Here is a 22,698-nt window from a genome sequence, read left to right on the forward strand (position 1 = left end):
CATGTGACTGTGCGTCAGAGTCAATTTTAACCAATCACGTGCGGGCATCATGGCGGCGCTATTTCGCGGGGTTTTTCGGCTTCCATTATTTTTCTATGATTTCTGTCGTAACTCCGCCTTATTTTTATAAATATCTCTCAAATATTGATTTAATTAGGATCACTTTTCGCGTCTGGTCACCAGTTTATCCGTCCTTCGAGTAAATGGTGTATTTTTAAGCCAAATATGGCGACACCGACACAGTCACCGACGATTCGCGATTCCCCTCAGAGACCGAGGTGAGTAAATTTGGTCCAACTCCAAGCGCAAAAAAAAAAATATCTGGATGATGGGTGTTTTGTTATGATCATGTTTTTGTTCGTGAACCGAATCACGTAATTGAACACCATGCATATTCTCGGATTATTATAACGATAATGTCTGTGCATATCTGACGTGTAACGGATATTCATAATGTTGATATAATTTGTAAAAACTATTGCGGACAACACCGTCCTATCAACAGTGAAACCATTGACTTCGATTGCGTTTCGTCACCTTTAAAAATGGATACGGGATATCTTTGCCACCCCTGTTATTTGCACGAGATTTTAATAACGATCGCGTAACCGAATATGACACCTGTTAACCATCTTTGATGGGTCGTTTTAAACTGTTCGATTAAAGTTTTCTGTATTGGACTTTATTTTCTAGCGCGTTAAATCGTAATGGTTCACAGCTGACAACAACCAACATGGCCGCGGTGAACGACCCAAACGCACAGGAAAGAGAATTTTCCAGCGTCACAGACAAAATAGACAACATCCCGGACGAAGTCAGCAATAAAGCAATGGAAATCTGGTTGAATTTAATACACACTGGACGCCAGGAATTTCAGGTACGAATGATCAAAAAATTGTATTTAAATATGAGGAACTGTCAGCTGTATGATGATTGAGGGGGCGTGCAGGCGCGGGGTCTTTGCACGGTAATATATTTTTGTGCCAGCCAATAGTTCCGATTATTGAATGTCACTGTTGTCAGCCCTGACATTTTTTAATGTGCATTTTCGTTTTGCAAGTGTAAGTATTGACACATGGTGCATTTTTTCATGCTTTAACAAAAATTATAATTTTTTTTTTACTTTCCTCACCTATTGAGAAAAGCAAATATAAAAAAATAAACCACATTCACAAAGAATGGGTGAAAATGAAAATTCTTATGTGGTTATTACGAGAATGCCACAAACTAGGCAGTGTGGTGATCATATTGACAGATGTACAAATGTATTGGGTTTCTGTACTGTGTGCATCTTGTGGTGTGCTCGTTATAACCTTATTGTTACTGCTTGTAAATAATTTGAGAGATAACCCTAAATGGCAAAGAAAAACGTTTCGTGCTGTTTGAATGTTTACTTTCAGGGATTCTTTTTCCATAGTGCACTATAGCACTGCTACATCTGATGTAAAAAAAAGGTGTTCAAAATATAGTATGACAAAAAAAGACGCACATTTTTCAAATAAAGGACACTTACGAATACAGCATTTTATAGGCAGTTAAATTCTTTTTTCCCATGTCAGATTCAGAATAAATGCCATTATACATGTAGAACAGAAAGTAATAAACAATTATTACCAGCAATTGAGAGGTATATGAAGATTTGTCTTCCTCTTGGGACAATGATTCACTGAGGTACAGCTGAGATCCCAGACAAATTTTAACTTACCCTAAAATTTACAGTTCGATAATTTTAATTTAGTCGTTTAGGGATGAATGGATATCATGGTAATGGTATTTGTTTATGTGAAGACTCCATTAGTGTGGAATGTCAGGTATATAGTCATTCATTCCATTCCATGTGACCGACTCTCCTCCAATTAGCTTGGCGTATTAGAACATGAGATGACATTGAAGATAATTATCATAACATTTAAACACCTTACTTCGTTTACATTGGATGTAGAATCGCTATAGCGCCTGGTGGAAATACAATCCTATCAAAATGTTTTTTTTTTTTTGCCATCATGTAGTTATGTCTAATAGGTGATTTCTGTTCAACTGAGAGATCTCGCGTGTTGCGTGAAAGACGCATGTTGAACGTCTGCTGCAAAATTCAAACTATTTGATTTTGAACACGAATTTCTTTATTTCGTAACTCGCATCAAAAAGCTGATCATTGACAAGGGAATGTTGTCTGAATACCCTTACTTCATTGAAATTGACCATCGTCAAATGTGTACAGCACATTATTAAGCATGGAAATGTCCCCCAAAATACTTTCGCGTTTGTCAAATGTCACATGATGTTTGTCACCATGATCTAGCAGTGATTGGAAAATGATCTATTGAGTATTTATCAGGCAATACAGGATTGCATAAACCTCTACTATGATATGATTGATGTACTGTTTTTGGGCATACATGTACTTTGTAATATTTTTGTGATAACCTCGTATTATGTATAGCAGGTATATTTTTAAAATAATTAATGTCGTTAATACATAACAAACTAATTTGTTTTTTTAGCTAAAGTGCTGTTTTACATTGTATACTTGGGCATGTATAGTATTTCACCTTCATTTATATCAACAACAAAAAAGAGTTAGTTGTTTTGTCAATCACACCATTCCAGCTGAAATTAAAAATTTAAGTGGACACTGGACAGGCTGGAAAATAAAAGTGCTTGTCCATATTGATAATGCACGTTCTTAGTGAGATAAATGACATTATTTAAAATAACATTTCAATTCTTGGTTGATCTCTAGTTCATATGCTTTAGAAGCTCTGATATTACTATTTTAAACATTAAGCAACTTGGATGGACTGCTCTCTTTGGCCTAGTGACTAAAAGCTTGATCTACCTACACACAGGAAATTTCTACATTTACTTCTCCAAGCTAAAATCTGCCTGTCCTGAGACATGGAGACAGAACAGTCATGAAAAACAGGACAAGGACTATGTCATTGACAATGACTTGTTAGCATTATATATATTTGGAAGAATAATTTTTATTGCAACTAATGCTGGCATGCATGTGCGGCCACCTGACCAGTGTTGTTGAACTTCACTGGTTAGTTGGAGCTAAATATAAGTTGCAGTCTGTTGTACTAATTATGAGTATATTAATTTACATAAATTTTCGCTGTGGATCTTCTAGTCGGTCCATGCTTACCGTTATCTATATACACATGAACTATTTTGGTTAACCAATTACTTTCATACTTTCAAAATTGTTTATAAGTCATTGCACACATTAATTTCACATTTTCTTGCATTTTGTTCATAATCCAATAAGGTTACAAAAGAGGATAAACATTAATATTATTACATGTTAAATATGTGTCTGTCCACAGGTTTTCAGCAAATAAGTGTGTTTTAATTATAATTTTAATTTACTATTGAAATTCGTAAATATTTTTGAAAATTTAAACTATGCTTAAAAAGGGCCCTAGGAAAATAATACTGTTAAATGGTTCGTTGCTTTTTGGTAAATTTGTATTACCATTTTATTTGGCATATACTAGAATACTTAATTGTAGTACATGCTAACTATTTTCTCATTTAAGAAGTGAACTTTATAGCTGAGGAATTTATTAAAAAATAGTAGGAAATGTGTTCAGTTTGGGCGTATATACGAGTCAATTGAATGCCCGGGATTCTCTGGTGTCAGTAGTATGCCTTCTTAGCTGATATGACATGCCACGCCACTGAAACAAACATTTGCTGTGTCGCAACTAGTTATGCTAATTCACCGAAAAACATCTTACTATATTTTCGGATTATGGTAATACGAATATGAAGGAAATGCAGGAGCTGAAACCTTTTTGTTTGTGCCTCCAGCCACCTATACTGTCTCGTACCATTGCATTTTTTCTTGAAGATCATTCTTCCCAGCAGTCAACAAGTCGACTCAACTTGATTTGTTAGAGGGCACACTGAGTATCATTGTGGTTCAGAGCATTTTTTAAAAGTTGATTAACTTTGCATTTTATTTATTAATTGTATAGCTGTAACTTGCAATTAATCAGGGGTTTTCAGTGGCGCCGTGCTAAGTTAAAATGCTCAACGGAGCATTCTATGGCTTCCTTTAGGCCAAAATTACTATCAGACAGGTCACAGTTGAAGACTGTGGCCACATGTGATCCCTGGTTAATCAGAATTTTATGGTTGTCAGAGGATCTGCTCCCAAGGGTAAGGGGGAGCATGGCCATGGCACGAGGGCGCTACGCCCTTGTTTCTTTGTTTAAAAAAATCTCTGATTAATTACTTTAATTAGTTGTTCTCATTTGTTGCAGAGTGATCACCAATCTTGGATAGTGTGTAGTTTGTATGTTGCTGTCATGGAACACAGGTAAATTTATTTTAATACTGTCTGTTTTGAATAATGATGTACACTTATTAATTATATTTACCTTGTATTGATTTTACACAAGACCACCTCAATCTGTTATTTTGTGAGTTTCACGAATGACAAACCTATGTCTCAACGGTTTTTATCAATTATCAAAAACAGAAAACAAGTAAAAAAAACCCTTGCCTCTGAAAATACCTCAATCATAGTGTCTTAGCACCAAATACACCCCCCCCCCATGGTGATGCAATGCATTGCTCAAGAACTAACATGGAGACTAAACATACTTACACTTGTTTTCAAAAAACAAAAAGATGAACCAGTTACCCTTTAAGGTTAAACATATTTTACTGACCATGCCAAGTATATACATATATAACATAAGTATTTCATCTTGAGAAGCAGCCCATTAAAATTCCATTCCTGTGCATTTTTTTTTTTTTTTGCTGTTCTTGATACTTACATAATAAAAATAGAATGAAGTAAATGATATAAAATATACCAAACTATCTCATCTTTAATTAATTGCAGTCAAATGTACTCAATTTAATTCACAATACTGTGAAACCGTTTATTTTCACTAACATTTAATTTCACTATTTCGTTGTTTTGAGGTTATTCACTATGGTTTTAATGTCACGAAATTGTCAAGGAAACAATGAGTTTTTTGTTGTTTTTTTACATGTTTTAAGCAAATTTTACAAATTTTACAAATACAGTGTAATCATCACCCTTCTGTGGCAGCTGTGTTTTTCTCAGTGGCAGGTTTGAATCATGTCAGATGTGGGTCGTTGTACTTTCTGTATTGTTTAATATCTGAAGGCATGCTTCAGTTGAATCAACATGCAACTGATTCAGTTTTGCTCAGCTGTCAAAGGACTCTCTTACTATGTAAGGGGGGGGCAGTATAATTGTTTATAAACAATACAACACAATTACTATACCAATTCATTTAATGAAGGTAATTATATTATACAAGTGTATCAGTGCCATGAATACATTATTTTGATTGGAGATCCTACTTTTAGATCCGCTGTCGTCGACGCGAAGCTCTTCATATTACTGATTGTCCGGCCTCTGTAGTATGTACCGTAAAAACCCGCAAATAAGCGCCACCCTCAATTAAGAGCCACTCAGTGAAAATTTGTTACATTTGACCCTCCATTAAGAGCCACCAAGAGTTGAGTGGTTTTGTCAATAAGAACCCTGAAATAAGCGCCAGCCGCCCGGTTGTTTACAATCAGGCAGACACCGAGCTTGTCGTGCCTCACTTCCACCTGCATTGTTTATTGCCCCACAGAAGGTGTAAGACAAATAAAGATTATCCCCATAACTTGCCTGATGTCCTGTGTAATTGAGAACGGAAGAATGATAGACGAAAGAAATGCACTGAGAGCACGAATGTGACTGTCAACTTGTCCATTTTATATTTCTGACACACAATCGACCAATTCACAAACTATTCAGTAGTAACTACTAGTATGTTTTTTGCCGAAACACCGAAGGACACGTTGAGATATTCATGTTGTCTTTATAACCAAGTAAAGAACGTCACGATTTTAGAACGCCTTTATCGGAAAATCGGAGGTATCGAAAATACATTCTCACAGACGGACCGGAACAGGAAGTCAGCAGAAAACAAAAGATTTTTTCCTTAGCGTGGGGGGAATTTGGTTAGCGTGGGGGAAAACAGAGGTGTTAATCCGGTCATGGCAACATTTGAGGGATCGTGACGGAGCTCCGTCTGTGAGAATGTAATGATTACGCAGCCCACTCTCGCTGATCGTGATTTTGGGTTATTTTTTGCATTTTATTTGAGACGTTCGTTTTTGGATGATTCGAGACAAAATGTTCAGGGAAGTAACAAAATAACTGGCATTAGTTTGGAGAGGACTCTCTTGCCGAAAATAATCAAAATTGAAGTCGAATGGATTAGTTTCACAAACTTGTGCGATCAACTTGTCTTACAGCAAAGTGAAGTCTACGTGACCCGCCTGACCCAAATATTTAAATTAGCTATTTGTGAGAATTGAAAATAATCTGAACTTGTACCAATCAGAAAATGCCTTGTAACAGGCCTGGGCTTTAGTGAATTATTTCGTCTCTCCGATTGGTCACAGGTAATTATTTTTAATACATGTAATTGTTACTTTCTCGGTATCGTTTCGTATTTGGTTATATATAGGGGTGGGGCTATAGTTTGACCCTGTTTGCGTGGACTGTGAAGTACGTGAATATCATTATAAGCTGGCTTGATTATGAAACAGGAAATATAAACCAAAGCTGTACTGTCAGACGTCTAGCGCAATTAAAACAATGCCCAAGTACCCAAGCTGTATAAATCTATAGAAAAACGTGTTTTTATTTATTGTTTTTGCCATAAATACAAGTGATTGGGCATCATTTTTATCATTCGTTCCATGCTTCCTTTGCATGTATGTCCTCTCCTGTCGCTGCTGGTCAGATCAATTCTATCCGAAACTATTTTATATTGTCACCAAATCAACCACCACGCCAGCCACAGCCACGCAAGTTATTCCCAGTTTTCAAGAAAAAAAGTTTGCCGTACCAAACTTGGTAAACAATTGTACAAGTGATTCGAGTGTTGGGTCAGACACTGAGAGTGCTACAAAATCCGACTTCAGGCATCGCTACGCATTGTCAGTGAAACGTGACTTCTGGCATTGCTACACATTGTCGATGAAACGTCGAATCATCGTATTTCTTTGACATTTGTTATTCCCATAACAGTATTTTTACAGAATAAATTAATTGCAATGATACATCATTAATAATTACTTGTCTGTTTTGGTTGTGTGTGTGTTTGCCTATCCCCTTCCCTATTTCACAATGAAAAAGTTTGATGACCCTGGTTTAAGAGCCACTGGCTACAGGGTTGTCAACATAAGCACCACCCAGAAATGAAAGTGTTACAAAGTGGCTCTTATTTGAGGGTTTTTACGGTAGTTGGTAGAATATTGTCAACTTTTCACATCAAAATTGTTAAACCAAATGGTTTCATATTTGCGAGATAGATACTTGGGGTAGTCCACTGATTTGTTCATTTCGCGATATCTTCAATTCTCTAATTTTGGTGAATATTTTTGTAATTTTTGGAAGAAAGTGATATTTTTGATTTCTTGTTAAGAACAGCTATCGGTAGTCTGATTGCTTTGATATTATACATGTAGGTACTACAGGTAGACCTCTCAGATTTTTTCATTTCGCGATGATATTTTCAATTCTCTAACTTTCATGAGTATTTTTGTCATTTTTGGTAAAAAGTGATATATTTGAATTCTTGTTGAAAACAGCAAGTCCGATTGCATTGATACTATATACATATTGTTCATTTTCTAATGATACCTTCAGTTCTTTAATTGAAATGTGCATTGCTAACAGCGGGGCTATCTCAGCCGAGAAGCTACTTGTACTAATTTATGCAAGCCAAAATAGAGCATAATGCACTGTCAAGTACTATAGGTTGGAGTTAGGTTCTGAAATATGAATAGTAAATATTGATATTCAAATAAATATCTTTCAAAAATCGGTTCTAATTCTGTTTTATGCTGGTAATATACTTAAAATTGATAACATTATATTTGGAAAGTCACTTTAGCGAAAAGGAGTAAGCATTGTGCATATAGGCGTTTTCAGTGTTTTTTGTGTTTTCAGTTATTGCTTAACTGTCATGTTCTGGTGTTGCAAACTGTCTACAATATTTTTTTTTCAACAAAGAATATAAAAAGAAAGCAGATATGAAATTATGTATGATTGACTCTAGTTACTCAGATTATTTAGTAAATACCAGACGATTAACTTGCATGTAGGAGCCTGGGATGGTCCTCTTTCAAATTGTTCAATGGGATTTTTTGTATTTTTCATTGGATTTCAATAAATTTTTAATTAATTGTTGTACGCTTGTTTTAACTGACCAGTCACATATGTATTGAGTTGTGTTCCGAGATCATTCCTAAAGTATTATTGGAGTAATACAGTTATATGAATTATTTGTTATTATATGTATTAACTAGAGAACAAGTTTTATAAATCCAAATCTTCAAATATTTCACTAAATTTGCAAATTTTATGCCATTTATAAAATTTTACATTATTATCCCAAGATTCTGATAAAGCTAAAGAAATATATTTTCATATCCACTGTAAAGTACTTTATTTTAGCTGGAATTAATTTTCGCTGAAAAAACGTATTGGCTGTTTTGTATGAAATTTATTTTCACTGAATTTTGATGGATTGAATGTAAAACATAGGTAAAAAGTATTTTCACTGGTTTTTATTTTCACCGATTTTAATTTAAAATAAATTCCAAGTGAAAATAAAGTACTTTACAGTAATTCAGAGCTCATTGTTCTGAGAATGTAACTTTTGATTTTAATCAAATCCCAAGGTAAAGAGACACCCGTGATATATTTGCCCCTATCAGTAGATGTATGTAAACACGAATTGCATGATAAACATGTATATTGAACGCCCATCCAAAATGAATCGCAGATTAAATACAGACAAGCGTATAAGTGGTTTAATAAATAAAAATGTCTGAAAATAATAAAAAGAAATCAAATATGTTCCTGTCATTATTGAAAGCATATTCCATTTGGTGTTTGTTTATTGAACATAGTTGGTTAATGGTCTCCATTACTATTCAACTCTTGCAGTTAAATCATATTTACATTTTCCTCACAGGCACGCGATGTACAGACGAGTGGCTCAACACATCACTATATTAAAACCTTTTCTGAATATTATTTCTTCACATGTGTTATGCATTCTATGGAACCTAGTCCCTTTCACAGATTTATATGCATTGTATATACTACGGTTCATTTATGCGCTGTCAATGTATATTATAGGAATATATATTGACATTTTACTCGTGTCTACAGCAATATACAAGGTGCATATTGATTTATAAATGTAGATGCACTATTTTAGATCAATTTAAGGACATTCTCGCTAAAAATGTCATCTGCTTGCTTTCATTATTATGTGTCAATGTTGTTAGCATACTGAAATGAAAAAAAAAATGGGTTCACTTTGTGAAAGTCTGAAATGTGGAACATTTGCATTTTTGTACTGGTTGCTAAGGTGAAATTGTTTATTCATATCTTGAATTTTTGATTGATGACATTCAATGCAAGTTGCATATAGTTACTGATATGAATTACTATATTGTTAAACATTAAAAAAAAATTACATTTTATATAGCGAGTTTCCAGTGTGATAGTCAATTATATCCCGTGATAGTTCATCTCCCATAATACATTGCACATATGTGCAGTAACATGCTCAGTAGTGCAATTTTTAATTTGGCTGCGAACTGTCTTTAAGTGGTTTATATGCGACGGGTAATAATCTATGCCTCGTACGAGTAATGCGTGTAAAAACAGATCAGTCTGTTTGTCTCTTTTTTTCATTGACTTGTGGTTACTCTTTGTTAGGGAATTATGACAGATTCAATTATTCAACCATTGCCTTTGTTAGGATTTTAATTTTTGTTAAATCCTATTCAGTCGGGAAATGTGCTGAGTAATTTTCATCTGAGTGGCCTTACTTTTGAATTGAATTATTTTTTGTAGCAATAGTACGTATGTTTTTTAACCAACAGTTACTATCATTGGTGTAAATAACAGAATTATCTCTAGTGCAAGTTGACAAAAATGAGCCGAGTATAGAAATCAATATATATGTTGAATGTGGTTTTTTTTAGTATTCAAAAAATGTACTCCCTCCTCCAACTCCCTGTCAGGTAAACTGCATCTCTACCTTAAAAGCAGATTTAACAAATATATACACTGACTATTCATTCATCAGGAATACAGCTTGAAATTAAAAAAAAAAACATTTATGAGGCCTGTCTGGCATGTTAGAAAGCTGGCAATCTGTTTTAATATTTTTGTAGAACACCCATAGCTTTCAAGACAAGATAGATATTTAAAAGGCAAAAAATAATTTGTTATAAAATGTTTAGTAGTCCAAGACAAGAATTAGTACTGTAAAATCTGTATTAGAAACCGCTGCTTCTATTAAATGGTACAATACAACAGAGGGGATGCGGCTTCTATTAGAGCATCTGCACATATAAGAAATGGTGAATTTTAGGTTCTCATTTATTCAAAAAGAATGGGGTGCAACTTCTATTAGGGATGCGGCTGATAATAGAGATTATACGTTAGTGTGTGAATTGCGCTGTTGTTTTGAGTTTAAGTTGTTATTCCCTTCCTCATAGCTGATCTACTGTGACCAGAAATAGACTGTAGACTTGTATTGAGGTTAATCAAGCTACAGGTAAGCCCCAGTAATCGGCCTGTCAGCACGTACATTTAGTGCACTATTATGCCCTTTGGACCTTTCTGAGAATATGACGGTAATTTGGTAGTTATTATATAGCTTTGTGATTGATATGTCTTTTGCTTTTCATGGCGTGGCATGCTTGTATATCAATAAGATGGTTTCACTAAAATATATACACAGGGAATTTGAGTATTTAGTATCGTAGAAAATAATAATTAAGTTTTATTACACTGTAATAATATTATGAATTCATTTTTGGCTGAAAGTAATAAAAGAAAAGTAACATGTCTGTGTGCGTGTCTGTTCCATCATTATCTCAAGAACCAATCATTGCAATCTAAGGATACTTGGTACGAAGATGCTCTTGGACAATGCACAGATCCTTCTAGTTTTACATATTGATTACCTAATTTGCTTCATAATTAGTCAGCTTTTCCATTAATATCTCAAGTACTGTAAAACCTGTATTAAAAATCGCGGCTTCTATTACAATGGTACAATGCAACAGGGGATGGAGCTTCAATCAGAGCTTCTACACATATGAGAATGGATGATTTTTTGGGGTTCTCAATTATTCAAAAAGAATAAGTGCGACTTCTATTAGGGATGTGACTTCTAATACAGATTTTACAGTATTAATCATCGCATTTCAATGAAATTTGCATTAGTTGAATCAGCTGTGAACTTTCAACTTCTTGTGAAAGTGATTCACTTTTTATTAGCTCCGCTGTTGACTTTGTTGAGCGGAGCTCATCATATGAGTGATTGATATCTTCAATTTTCTAATTTTGATGAATATTTTTGTCATTTTTAGTAAAAAGTGATATTTTCGACTTATTTTTCAAACAGCAAGTCTGATTGCTTTGTTACTATACATATACATGTGTAGGTACCTCAGGCAGATTTGTTCATTTTCTAATAATATCTTGAAATCGTCACTGGTCTGTTGATTTCCGTGCTATGTTTTCCATAAAAGCATTAATTATATGAATTAAAAATACAATTTTAAATGTTTTTGTTTTGTCTATCACGCTTCTATTTTAGATGCGCTTCAAATAGAGCAAATATGGTATAGTGATCCAAGAAAGTGTTGAATTTGGCTTCAATTTATATTTATTTATCAGTATTTCAATCTTTGATCCATGTATACACTTTCCCTGGCTGTCCCAATATTAAGTGTCAGCTAGTACATGTAGATATACAGTGGTGATTTTTTTTAAATATTTTTGTGCCAGGCGACAGTTCTGGACATTGAATGTCACCGTTGTCTCTCCTGACTCTTTTCTCTGTATGTGGAAATTGCAAGTGCTAGTGACGACACCTAGTGCATTTTGCCACAGAAGTCATATTCATGTTTGGGACTACATGACAGGGCTGTGTGGCCATCTTTCTGTCAAATGGCAATTTTAATGCGCTATCCTGGCGTCAACCAGGCTCGGTCGAACACAAGCACCTGCGGACCTTAACAAAGGTTCCCCCAAAGTCGCATTCGTTAGTGAATGAATCTCGGCCAGTGGAATTGGCCTTCCCATTGAGTCTGTAGCACACTCACCCAGGGTAGGGGTTGACCCTTTGATGTTCAGCCTAAGGTAGGATTTGAACTTGGGTCTACCGATCATGAGTCTGGAGCGACAACCACTATGCTACCAGTGACCGGTCACAGTGGTGATGTTTACTTCTTGGCTCACATAAGTAGTGAATATATACTGGTACTATTATTGTCAACCATCCGGATTTCTACTCATCATCTGTTGGCGATGTCTAAATTTAATTCTTCTATGTGGTACATTAACCATCTGTCAACATCAATTCTAGCAATTGAGGTTTAAGGGTCTGTACATGAAAGAGAATACATGTCCTTGATTATCACAATGATACATGTGCCTACCCAACGGGTAGCATAAATGTAGATGAACTATTAACTCACTTATCATACATGGTTCACTGGCTATAGTGTACACAAGTGTTTAGGAAAAAGTTTTATGTGACTTGCTATCAATTACCTGAACCATATTTCAGGTTAAAATAATGACTGATCGCCTTACAATATTACCAATTCGGTGGTATCATTGTTACCAAATTAAAACTCTGTTCATTTATTACCTGGAAATTTTCTCTTTTGATAAATGAAAATGGTTACTGACTTTTGTATACCATTTACTTATACCCCCTCAGAATTTATTATTATTGAGTCGATCATTGGAATGGAATGTTGCCTTCACCTGTTTTCTGGTATATGAAACTTTGTCAGTGCTTGAAATTAACAGTGGCTCAGGGTGCACATTTGCCAAAATTAGTTCCCCACCTAGACTAGTAAAAATTTACAAAAAATATTAGTACCATTAAATATTAGTATGTACTAATATTTGTTTTTAAAATAAAGCAATTAGTTTCTGAAACTATGGATGTCCTACACAAATTGAGCAAAATGACTTGTATTTATTTCTATTCTCACTTTTCTGCATTGCTCTAAGCATCTTAAAAAACAGATATTACCATGGGTATACCAGTTTTTAAAACTGGTAGCCTGTCTGACTTCCCCAAAATGTTGTTAAATTTGAGCTCTGATTGTACATATTGTCCCTGACTTCCATCCAGTAAATAGCAATTGTAGGCCACATGTACATTGAGTAACCCTCACATACATGGGGCTGACATGATTAGGGTTGAAGTCCATATCTCTTTATATACATGTAGTTGGAAATTAAGTTAATAACAGCACCAATTAATGAAAAAATGCTAGTAAAAATAAAGTACAACTAGAAGTTTTTCAAGTTTGTAACTTTTGCCAAAATATAATTTTATTATTTCTCTAAAATATTTAATTTCCACAAAATGGCTGCTGGGGGAAATTCAGAGTACTGTGGAATACTTTATTTCCGCTGGAATTAATTTTCGCTGAAAAGGCTTTTTGGGCGTTTTGCTTGGAATTTATTTTCACTGATTTTTCATGAGTTTAATGTGAAATATAGGAAAAAAGTATATTCACTGGATTTTATTTTCACAGAATCATCCCTTCAGCGAAAATAGCGAAAATAAATTCCAAGCGAAAATAAAGTATTCTACGGTATTATTTACCTTGAGGGAAAGTCTAGTGGGTCCCCTTACTTATTTTTCAAGAAGTGAAACCTAATTCATGCAGCCATGTTTCCCATTCAGATGACATTAAACAATCTTTGTTTCCAAAAAAAATCATTGATAAATCCAGTCTATATTGTGCATAGGCTTCTGCTAGTAATCAACTGTACAAACAGTCATTCAATTTCCTACTATGTTATCTCCCGCAAATTAAATCTGGATCGAGAGCAAATGTTAAAACTAAAACAACTAATAATCTTTAATTACTTAACATCCATTGAAATGGATGAAAATCGATACATGACGATAAACGAAAATAAAAAAAAAACAAAAAAAACAATACAAACGTTAATAAAAACAATAAGAACTACAAAAGAGAGAAAAAAAAACTTATACTAACCTAGAATATAGGTAAACATAGGAAGTAAAGTAAGCAAATAACACCGAATAAACGGCAAGGTAAAGACTATGTCTAATTATAGTAAATACGTACTGCGTGCGTGACTCGAACCGGCGCTCGCGTACGGCACCTAATCGCCTAGCTTCACGCCACTACATGTCTTCCCCTCGGCCACCGGGCATCCCCAAAAAAGGATGCTTAATAATGCTTAATAAGTACATGTACTTATTCATTGTTAAAATGCTGTACCATTACTTTCACCATCCTACTACAGCCAGATCTGAAGGCCTTTGCCGCATTCTGGCCATGCTGTGTGGCGCGTATCGCGTGGACGGGTTTCACGTTCTCTGCACGTAATAAGCTCGGTTATTAAGCATCCTTTTTTGGGGATGCCCGGTGGCCGAGGGGAAGACGTGTAGTGGCGTGAAGCTAGGCGATTAGGTGCCGTACGCGAGCGCCGGTTCGAGTCACGCACGCAGTACGTATTTACTATAATTAGACATAGTCTTTACCTTGCCGTTTATTCGGTGTTATTTGCTTACTTTACTTCCTATGTCGACAGCAACTATGAGTTTAAAAATTATTCCTTGTACTTATTCACTGTTAAAATGCTGTACCATTACTTTCACCATCCTACTACAGCCAGATCTGAAGGCCTTTGCCGCATTCTGGCCATGCTGTGTGGCGCGTATCGCGTGGACGGGTTTCACGTTCTCTGCACGTAATAAGCTCGGTTATTAAGCATCCTTTTTTGGGGATGCCCGGTGGCCGAGGGGAAGACGTGTAGTGGCGTGAAGCTAGACGATTAGGTGCCGTACGCGAGCGCCGGTTCGAGTCACGCACGCAGTACGTATTTACTATAATTAGACATAGTCTTTACCTTGCCGTTTATTCGGTGTTATTTGCTTAGAATATAGGTAGATCTGTTGCCTGAATGCTGTAGTAAGTAAAACAAATTCTTACTCCAAACTCATAAATGCATCTCCCAGACTAATCTAAAAGGGGAAATTCTTCACATCGAATATTGATATTGTAATATAGTCTATATTTGATCGTCAAACAGAGAATTTCTCGTCCGATTCAGTGGTTTGATGACACCCTGAGGTGCTGAAATAACTATCATAACATAATCTAATATACAGCTTGGTGACGTTTGCCTTTTGGCAAGCCGGATACCTTGTGAATACCTTTACTGTTGCATAATATTATTATCATTAATATTATTATAACAATTCAACTGAAATTTTTTTTGTCAGTCTGTCATTTTAAACAATTTTGGAAGCCTGATACTGAACCTTTACTGTTTTACAGTTCAGTCTTTTATAGCCTGTATAATCTTGTTTGACCACACAGAAACTGAGGTGAATCTCTTTGCTCATCAGTTCTTGTACATACTGCAGTTGTTACACTCACATTGAAATATTTATTCTCGATAATAAAATTAGCTGTCAATATTACGTGTAATGATTTTTGAGGTTCATCTCTTGAGTATTGTCAACCTACTAAGTAGGTCAGATCAAATCGACTGACCCTCGGGTTATTGATAACGTATTTCTCTGCAGTATGTGTACTGGCGACAAGTGGTGTTATATGTGTCAAATCCTCCATCTTTATAATGCCCATAATCATTTATAGTTTTCTCTTAAAATCTGTTGGTATATCAGTTTTATTTGTGTTGTTGCTTTTCAAGTTTAAGAATCAAAGATATTTCTTTTTAAGTCGTATGTGTATAACTGTCAATGACCAAATCAGATAAAGGAATCCTTGTCATATATGATAAGCAAAACTTTCCCTTAAAATAAATAAGAGCTCACACTTTGAAATAAATGGTCAATTGCTACATGTATTTAATATTTATTTTTAAAAGTCAATGATATCTTTAAAACACTGTATGGAAATGAATAAACCTTTATATTGAAAGAATTAGTGTAGATAAAAAGTCCTGGATACATATGATCCCTACTCAATTTCAAATTGCTGTATGGTGAGCAAAATTCTGCTGATTTGCAAAATGTTGCTCACCACTTATCCAAGCCTTCTTTTACTCAGAAACCTCGCATAATTTCTTTTATTTTTAACAGGATAATTTACAAATTTGAAATCATGTCCAATTGGTTCAATATGAACAAAATTATAATTAAATACATTTATCTTTAATATACTGCAGTAAAATGAAACATTGTGGCATTTGAAGGATTAACTATGGTTTTATTTTTGAATGCAGGTTGTCTCTAACAGTTAGTAAGGATGACATGTCTGTATCTACATGTTTGACCTTAACACAGCTTCTGAAAAATGTAAATATGAAGTAAGTATCATATATTTATCATATTTATAATTGTGTAAGTATACAAATAAATCAGAGTGGAATTTAAAACAAATGGATTTTGTTTAGACTTGAACCAGTTCTTTCACAATTTGCATTATGATCATTAGGCATTTTATGTATCCTCTGATATGATCGTCATCGCATATCACGTCACACCAGCAGGGTTCTCCCCAGAAAAAATGCATAGCGCCGGGGCTAATTTGCATAATAATTTGCATATCATTTACATATCTTTCCTTCATTGATTAACAGAACTTATTTACAATTATGAATATTAGTGAGCTCAGTCACAGGGCAAATATTTTTTTTAATGGAATCAACACATTATGTTTCACAATTTAGAAGAGTTTGAAACATTCTCGAAATACAAATGCTGCAGACTAAAAACAAACACAAATAAATTATTGTTGCAATTTAATTGTTTTGTAAAACGTTGAAGGAAACGCATTCAAAACGTTAAGCCAGATTTATGTTCACGAATCTCATAATTTTATTCACTCCAAAAACATTCTCCTTCAAAAAATCGATCACGTAATTAATTGACGTATTGTTGTAATTTATTATTCGTGCCATCAACTTCTAAAACGTTTACAATTACAGTAATGAGCGAACAAATAAAGCTTCAAAACGATCATCAAAGTTACGACGTGACACAACTTACTTGGCCATGTTATACACCAGTTATAGCAATAATTCCTCAACAAATTTAACTTCTTTTTTTTTTGATATGAAATGTAAGTAAAATCCGACTTATTTTTATCGGGAGCGATTATTTTTGATCACTTGATCGCTTCGGTAAAAAAAACCAGACCCGCCATGATGTTTGTGAAACATTAGCATGTGTCCTTTGACCCGATGGGTCAAGAATGCCATTAACCAATCAAAATGCCGCATGGTAATGCCGGTAGAACCCGAAGTTTTCCGAATGGTAGTGATCATAAAGATTACATTGCGGAAGTAAAGCGAATGTCGTAGCACGATGTGTTGGCATCGATTTCAATTGACAACTGCATGATAGCTTTCGAAATAGGTGATTTGCAATTTTTAAAAGGTAAATTAGGTCTTGAAAGAAGAGTTTTTACATGATTCGCAATGATAACAGTTCAAATGTATTTTACCAAATAACGCAATAAACACGTTTTTTTCTTGAGTAGCGTGAAGTGATCGTGAACTCCGATTTGACCATGTTATATCGAGGTGGAATTGATTTTGAAATAATTTTAGCTTTCAATCTAAAGACTGTGTCTATCGCAGAAAGTATTTACTTACAAACAAAGAGGTGCTAATTCCACAAATTTGACTAGCCGCTACGTATCGTGCGACTAGGTCTATCGTTTATAAATTATAATCCATGACTGACAGGATGCGTGTCGGTCGGTACGTAATTATACTAACAATCAGACAATAGTCCTTGCATTTCCGTGGTGGTCACTAATTTCGAGTGACGGTCGGGGCCGACCGACGTGGCGAACAAAGATTTTTCACATCTGATATTGGCATGTCAAATATGAAATCAAGCGCCGAGGTGGGAACACATAGCGCCGAGGTCCCAAGTGAAGCGCCGAGATTCACAGGTATAGCGCCGCGGACCTCGGCGCTAAAAAGCCCTGGGGAGAACCCTGACCAGTTGCAGACCCTAATCTTATAAATTGTTGATGTTATTACCCATTCCACTGTTCACGCTGGCTTATATAGATTCATCATCAGTAGCATCGGTTCATTTGATGGGGTTGAATCGCAGACCAAAATATAACTGATGTCATTTCTTGTTTAGCCCTAAGGGATGACACCAGTTCTATTTGTGTCTGTCCCACAAACTATTCAACCAAGACAAGTCCTTGTACATGACCTGATGTTAAGTCTTGCATTGTCTAGCATAAACTTAATTATTCCTTTTTTGCCAATTGTGAGCTGATCACAATCTCTGGGTTAGAGTATGGGAATTATACTTTGTTGACAATGTGCAGAGGGAACACTATAAATCAATGCCATGCTGTGTGTTGTTGTTCTACCAGTATTATACATCTCTTAACACAATTAGAAAATGTATTCATGATGCACAAGGTAACATGCACAAATGTATTTATTTTGTATTTATAAACAACTTTCCTGGTAGGAAACTTATGCTACCTTATGTTAAACAATATTTATCGATATGATACGAAAACTAACCAGGCCTCAAATATGATTTTGAGTAGAATTATTGTGACAAACTTGCACATCCTGTCAGCTGCTGGGTCTATAATTTTTCAATGTCTGTGTAGTTGATTGTTTGATATTAAAGACTAGAGGTATACTGTATGTGTTCTATTAACATGATGCCTGCTGATATCCGGAATAAATAAAAAAAAACACCATCAGCAGGCATTGTGTTAAAGGGTGGTGGTCGCCGCATATCGCATCTGTATTGATGTATACAATCAGGGATTCTTTTAAACAAGGGAACAGGGGCGCAGCGCCCTCATGCTATGGCCATGTGCCTCCCCCCCCCCCCAGTGTTCTCCCCAGAAATTTTTCTTAGAACCGCGGCTAATTTGCATAATAATTAGCATATAGTTAGCATAAATTAACATATTGTTTGTCATATGGGGAAATATATTTTATGTACAATCTGTATACAATTATTGCACTGCATGTTTAGTATTGCAAATGTCCTGCAGAAATACTGAGTTTTCTGTTTCTTTGCTTGGCCCAGCAATCAGCAACTTTATAAAACCCTGTTCAGTCCCAGTAAATTAAACATTGGGTTGATTTTTCTCATTGCTTGTCTTCCGTTCCTGTTGTTTTCCGGTTAAGTACAACAACTGTTACGAGTCACGATACTTGCGCTACTATGTTCGAGCAATAATAGTTTTTCTGGCTGAAATTATCCATCTTTATGTATTTTTTTTTTAATCATCGATTTTGTCTGAGGTCTGAATTACGAATTATCACCATTGTTATACCACGTAAAATTGAGGCTTTTCTTCCAAGAAATAACACAAGTGTCACTCCAATTTCCACACGTTTCTTGATTAGAATTCCCGATTTCTTGATAAATATATTATTTTTAATTATGCATACTTAATTCATCCGAATCTGAGCACGATATGCGATTCGAGTGGGAAGTTCACGTTCGCTGGATCTTACGTGGGTGACGCCATCTTGGATTCACAATTACGAGGTCAAAATTGTTTACATCATAAATATATATTTTTTCACATTTTGATCTCAAAAAACAAATACAATATCAAAAATACTGACAAAAATCAAAACTTAGAATAATAGTACGACTACATTTCTAAAAATAATAATGAAAATACGTTTCGTACACTCCAGAAACATGTGGCTTTTGACCCCAAGTGTGACTATATCATTTGCATATGAATATACGTTTGGCAAAGAGCGTTTAACACCGGGGCTTACGGCTTTGTCTTTATAGAACTGCTTTGTTTTTTTAAAACGATATCCAACCAATGAGAAACAACAGGATTATCCCGGGAAATTGGCGTTAATACAATGCCTTTGTTGATTTAACTAGTTAGTCTGTGAGAGACTGAAGAAATCAGATCACGGGATATATAATAGCATCGCGGAGGAAACACATAGCGTCGGGGGCAAATCCGATCGCGTCACGCCCCGCGACGCTGTTTTGGCCTGGGGAGAACACTGCCCCCTACCCTGGGATCCTCTGGTAACCATCAAATTCTGATTTACCAGGGATCACTTGTGGCAACAGTCTTCAACTGTGACCTGTCTGCTAGTAATTTTGGCCCCAAGGAAGCCATAGAATTTAACTTAGAATTATCAAAAATTCTACACCCTGGTAGGGAGAACCCTATCTCCCCCACTTAGTGGCGCCGCTGAATTGCAGTGCTCCTTCTTGCAGTTTTTTTCTAGAAAAACCCCTAATACAATGTATTTTACCTGCGTTGCATAAATCGCTATGCGTCCAACATCATACAGGACGCAGTGTGATGACCACCGCCATTTGAAAGTGAATCTCACACACATGTAGGAGAGTACATTGACCAAGAATTGCATTTATTGTATGCTGGATCAAATATAAGTGTTAAATAGCCCCACTCTCACATTATTTTTCAGTTTTATTCTAGTGTACATTGATCTAGCTAGTGAAAATTTGCATGTTTCTTGTCGCTTTCAGTATCATCACATTTTTTAAGAGATTGCGGACAATGAAGTCGGAAGTGTCTATCAGCGAGAAAGTCTTAAGTTTTCTTACCTCAACTGAACGAAAATACTTTGTGGTGGCTCCACTGTATAATAAATTTCAACAGTAAGTATCGTTGATGGTAAACATGCGTGTAATTCACCGTATAGGACAGTGAAATTGAAACAACACATAGGATGTGTAAAACTTGTTTTTTTGGTCTGTTTCCTTTAGACGTGTGTAATATAAAATGCCTTTTATTATTATAAACCAGTATTTTCCGCAGCTGTAAATGCTAAATCATCATGGCTGATTTGCATATTAATAATTTAATTTACATGTATAATTTGCTGCAGTAGAAAAAATCAAGCATCTTGTTGTTGTAATGCATGGTAAAACTTATTTGCTTATAAAGGCATGTAGAGAACCTAGACTGTAAAACTGATGTGCTTATAAAGGCATGTAGAGAACCTAGACTGTAAAACTGATGTGCTTATAAAGGCATGTAGAGAACCTAGACTGTAAAACTGATGTGCTTATAAAGGCATGTAGAGAACCTAGACTGTAAAACTGATGTGCTTATAAAGGCGTGTAGAGAACCTAGACTGTTAACTGTTAAACTAGAAAGATTTGCCATTGTTTATTTAAGGTGTTCCGGAGGACAACTTTTTTCAAATGTCACTCTGTTTTCCTCATCATAAGGACCTCAGTCATTTGTACTTGCTACAACATTTCGTGATTTTCCTCCATCTCATGAAGATGTTTGTGATGAAATGACACCGATTTACAGTATATTGAAAGTACGCAAACTGAACGCTGTACCATGCATGTATTATATTTTGCCAGTGTAAACTTTTCTATTGGAGCGAACAGGGTATGTTTCTATCAAGGATTGCTTTAACCCCTATTATGCTTACTGGGGACCACCCCACGATATTATAGAGGAACTTCCATGCTATTACAAGAAAGGGTTGTATATTTGTGATAAAATTTGATGGCTTATCAATCAATCCCCCAAAAATGAGCAATTGGAAATTGCAATTTATTGAATATTGAACACGTTTTTGTTTTTTAGAATTTATAGCCAAGTCTTCCAAGATGATCAAGATGAATTTGCCGAGAATCGACTGTCTCCATCACACTCTTCGTCGTCCAGCACTAGTCGAATGAATACATGCTGGTGTCTATTTGTGCTTGCCAAATGTACGTAACCAATCAGTTACTTCTGTGCTGTAATGTTTTCTATTTGTCTCCATCACATTGATCAATAACTAAAACATATTGCATTACAAATTTGTGTCACTCTGCAGTACGTTGTTAACACATCACATACTAAAAGCATTCTCAGATCGCCGATACAAATGATATATAAAGACATCAACAGGTGATTGATGTGTTAATGGATTGGATTTGGTCGTGAATGTAATCTGGATTATAGGATGTCCTATCAAAGCCATCTGTTTTGATGTACTGGTATACATTGCAAATGATAGCTATTGTTATCCAAGGGATTGAGGAAGCGTATATGATGCATTAAATTTAGTACTGACAGAATTGTCTTCCATTGTTGCACATTGTCTTCAACCCTTTGAATGCCAGTCAGTTTTTGTCATTACTCACAAATTCTAAACCCACACAACATATTTTGTGGTTGAAAACAATTTTGTTTATCTGGATCAAAAATTATTAACAAATTATAGAAAAGTACGTAAATACGGAGAAAATGATAGCCCCCAAAGGGTTAATAAACTGAACAATACTTTGTGAAATTGACGAACCCTCCATGCTAAAAAATAAAAATTGATTATTCATGTATGTCTATCGCACATTTCACCCTACAGTTTTAATGTTAGAGAATTGCAATGAGTTGGTGTTACCATTTCAATTACTGTTATGCTGTATAGACCATGCTGTCAGAGTGTCTCCAACGTTTCTACTAAAGCCTCCATTTGGTGAGTTAATAGCCTTGTGGGAACAACTGATAGTCAGTGTAATTTCATGATATCGGTAAACACATTAATAGCTGTGACCTGTGAGGTTATCACCTGATATTACTTGTTCATAAATCTGTTTGATGTGAATGACGTCATAACAGCTG

General features: G+C 35.3%; 1 protein-coding gene across 1 annotated transcript in view; it reads left to right on the top strand.

The window, feature by feature from the left end:
* The first annotated feature begins 37 nt into the window (after positions 1–37).
* LOC102809503 (retinoblastoma-associated protein-like) overlaps positions 38–22,698 on the top strand; it is a 44,857-nt gene continuing 22,196 nt past the window's right edge. The window contains exons 1-7 of the mRNA XM_085499547.1: positions 38–278; positions 694–877; positions 4,275–4,330; positions 16,346–16,429; positions 20,595–20,726; positions 21,676–21,803; positions 22,442–22,552. Coding sequence (XP_085355673.1) covers positions 226–278; positions 694–877; positions 4,275–4,330; positions 16,346–16,429; positions 20,595–20,726; positions 21,676–21,803; positions 22,442–22,552 — 748 coding nt within the window. The 5' untranslated portion in view covers positions 38–225. The remainder of the gene's footprint in view (positions 279–693; positions 878–4,274; positions 4,331–16,345; positions 16,430–20,594; positions 20,727–21,675; positions 21,804–22,441; positions 22,553–22,698) is intronic.

Source organism: Saccoglossus kowalevskii, chromosome 1, assembly GCF_978046115.1.
Source record: "Saccoglossus kowalevskii chromosome 1, keSacKowa6.1, whole genome shotgun sequence".
In the NCBI taxonomy this organism is placed as follows: Eukaryota; Metazoa; Hemichordata; class Enteropneusta; family Harrimaniidae; genus Saccoglossus; species Saccoglossus kowalevskii.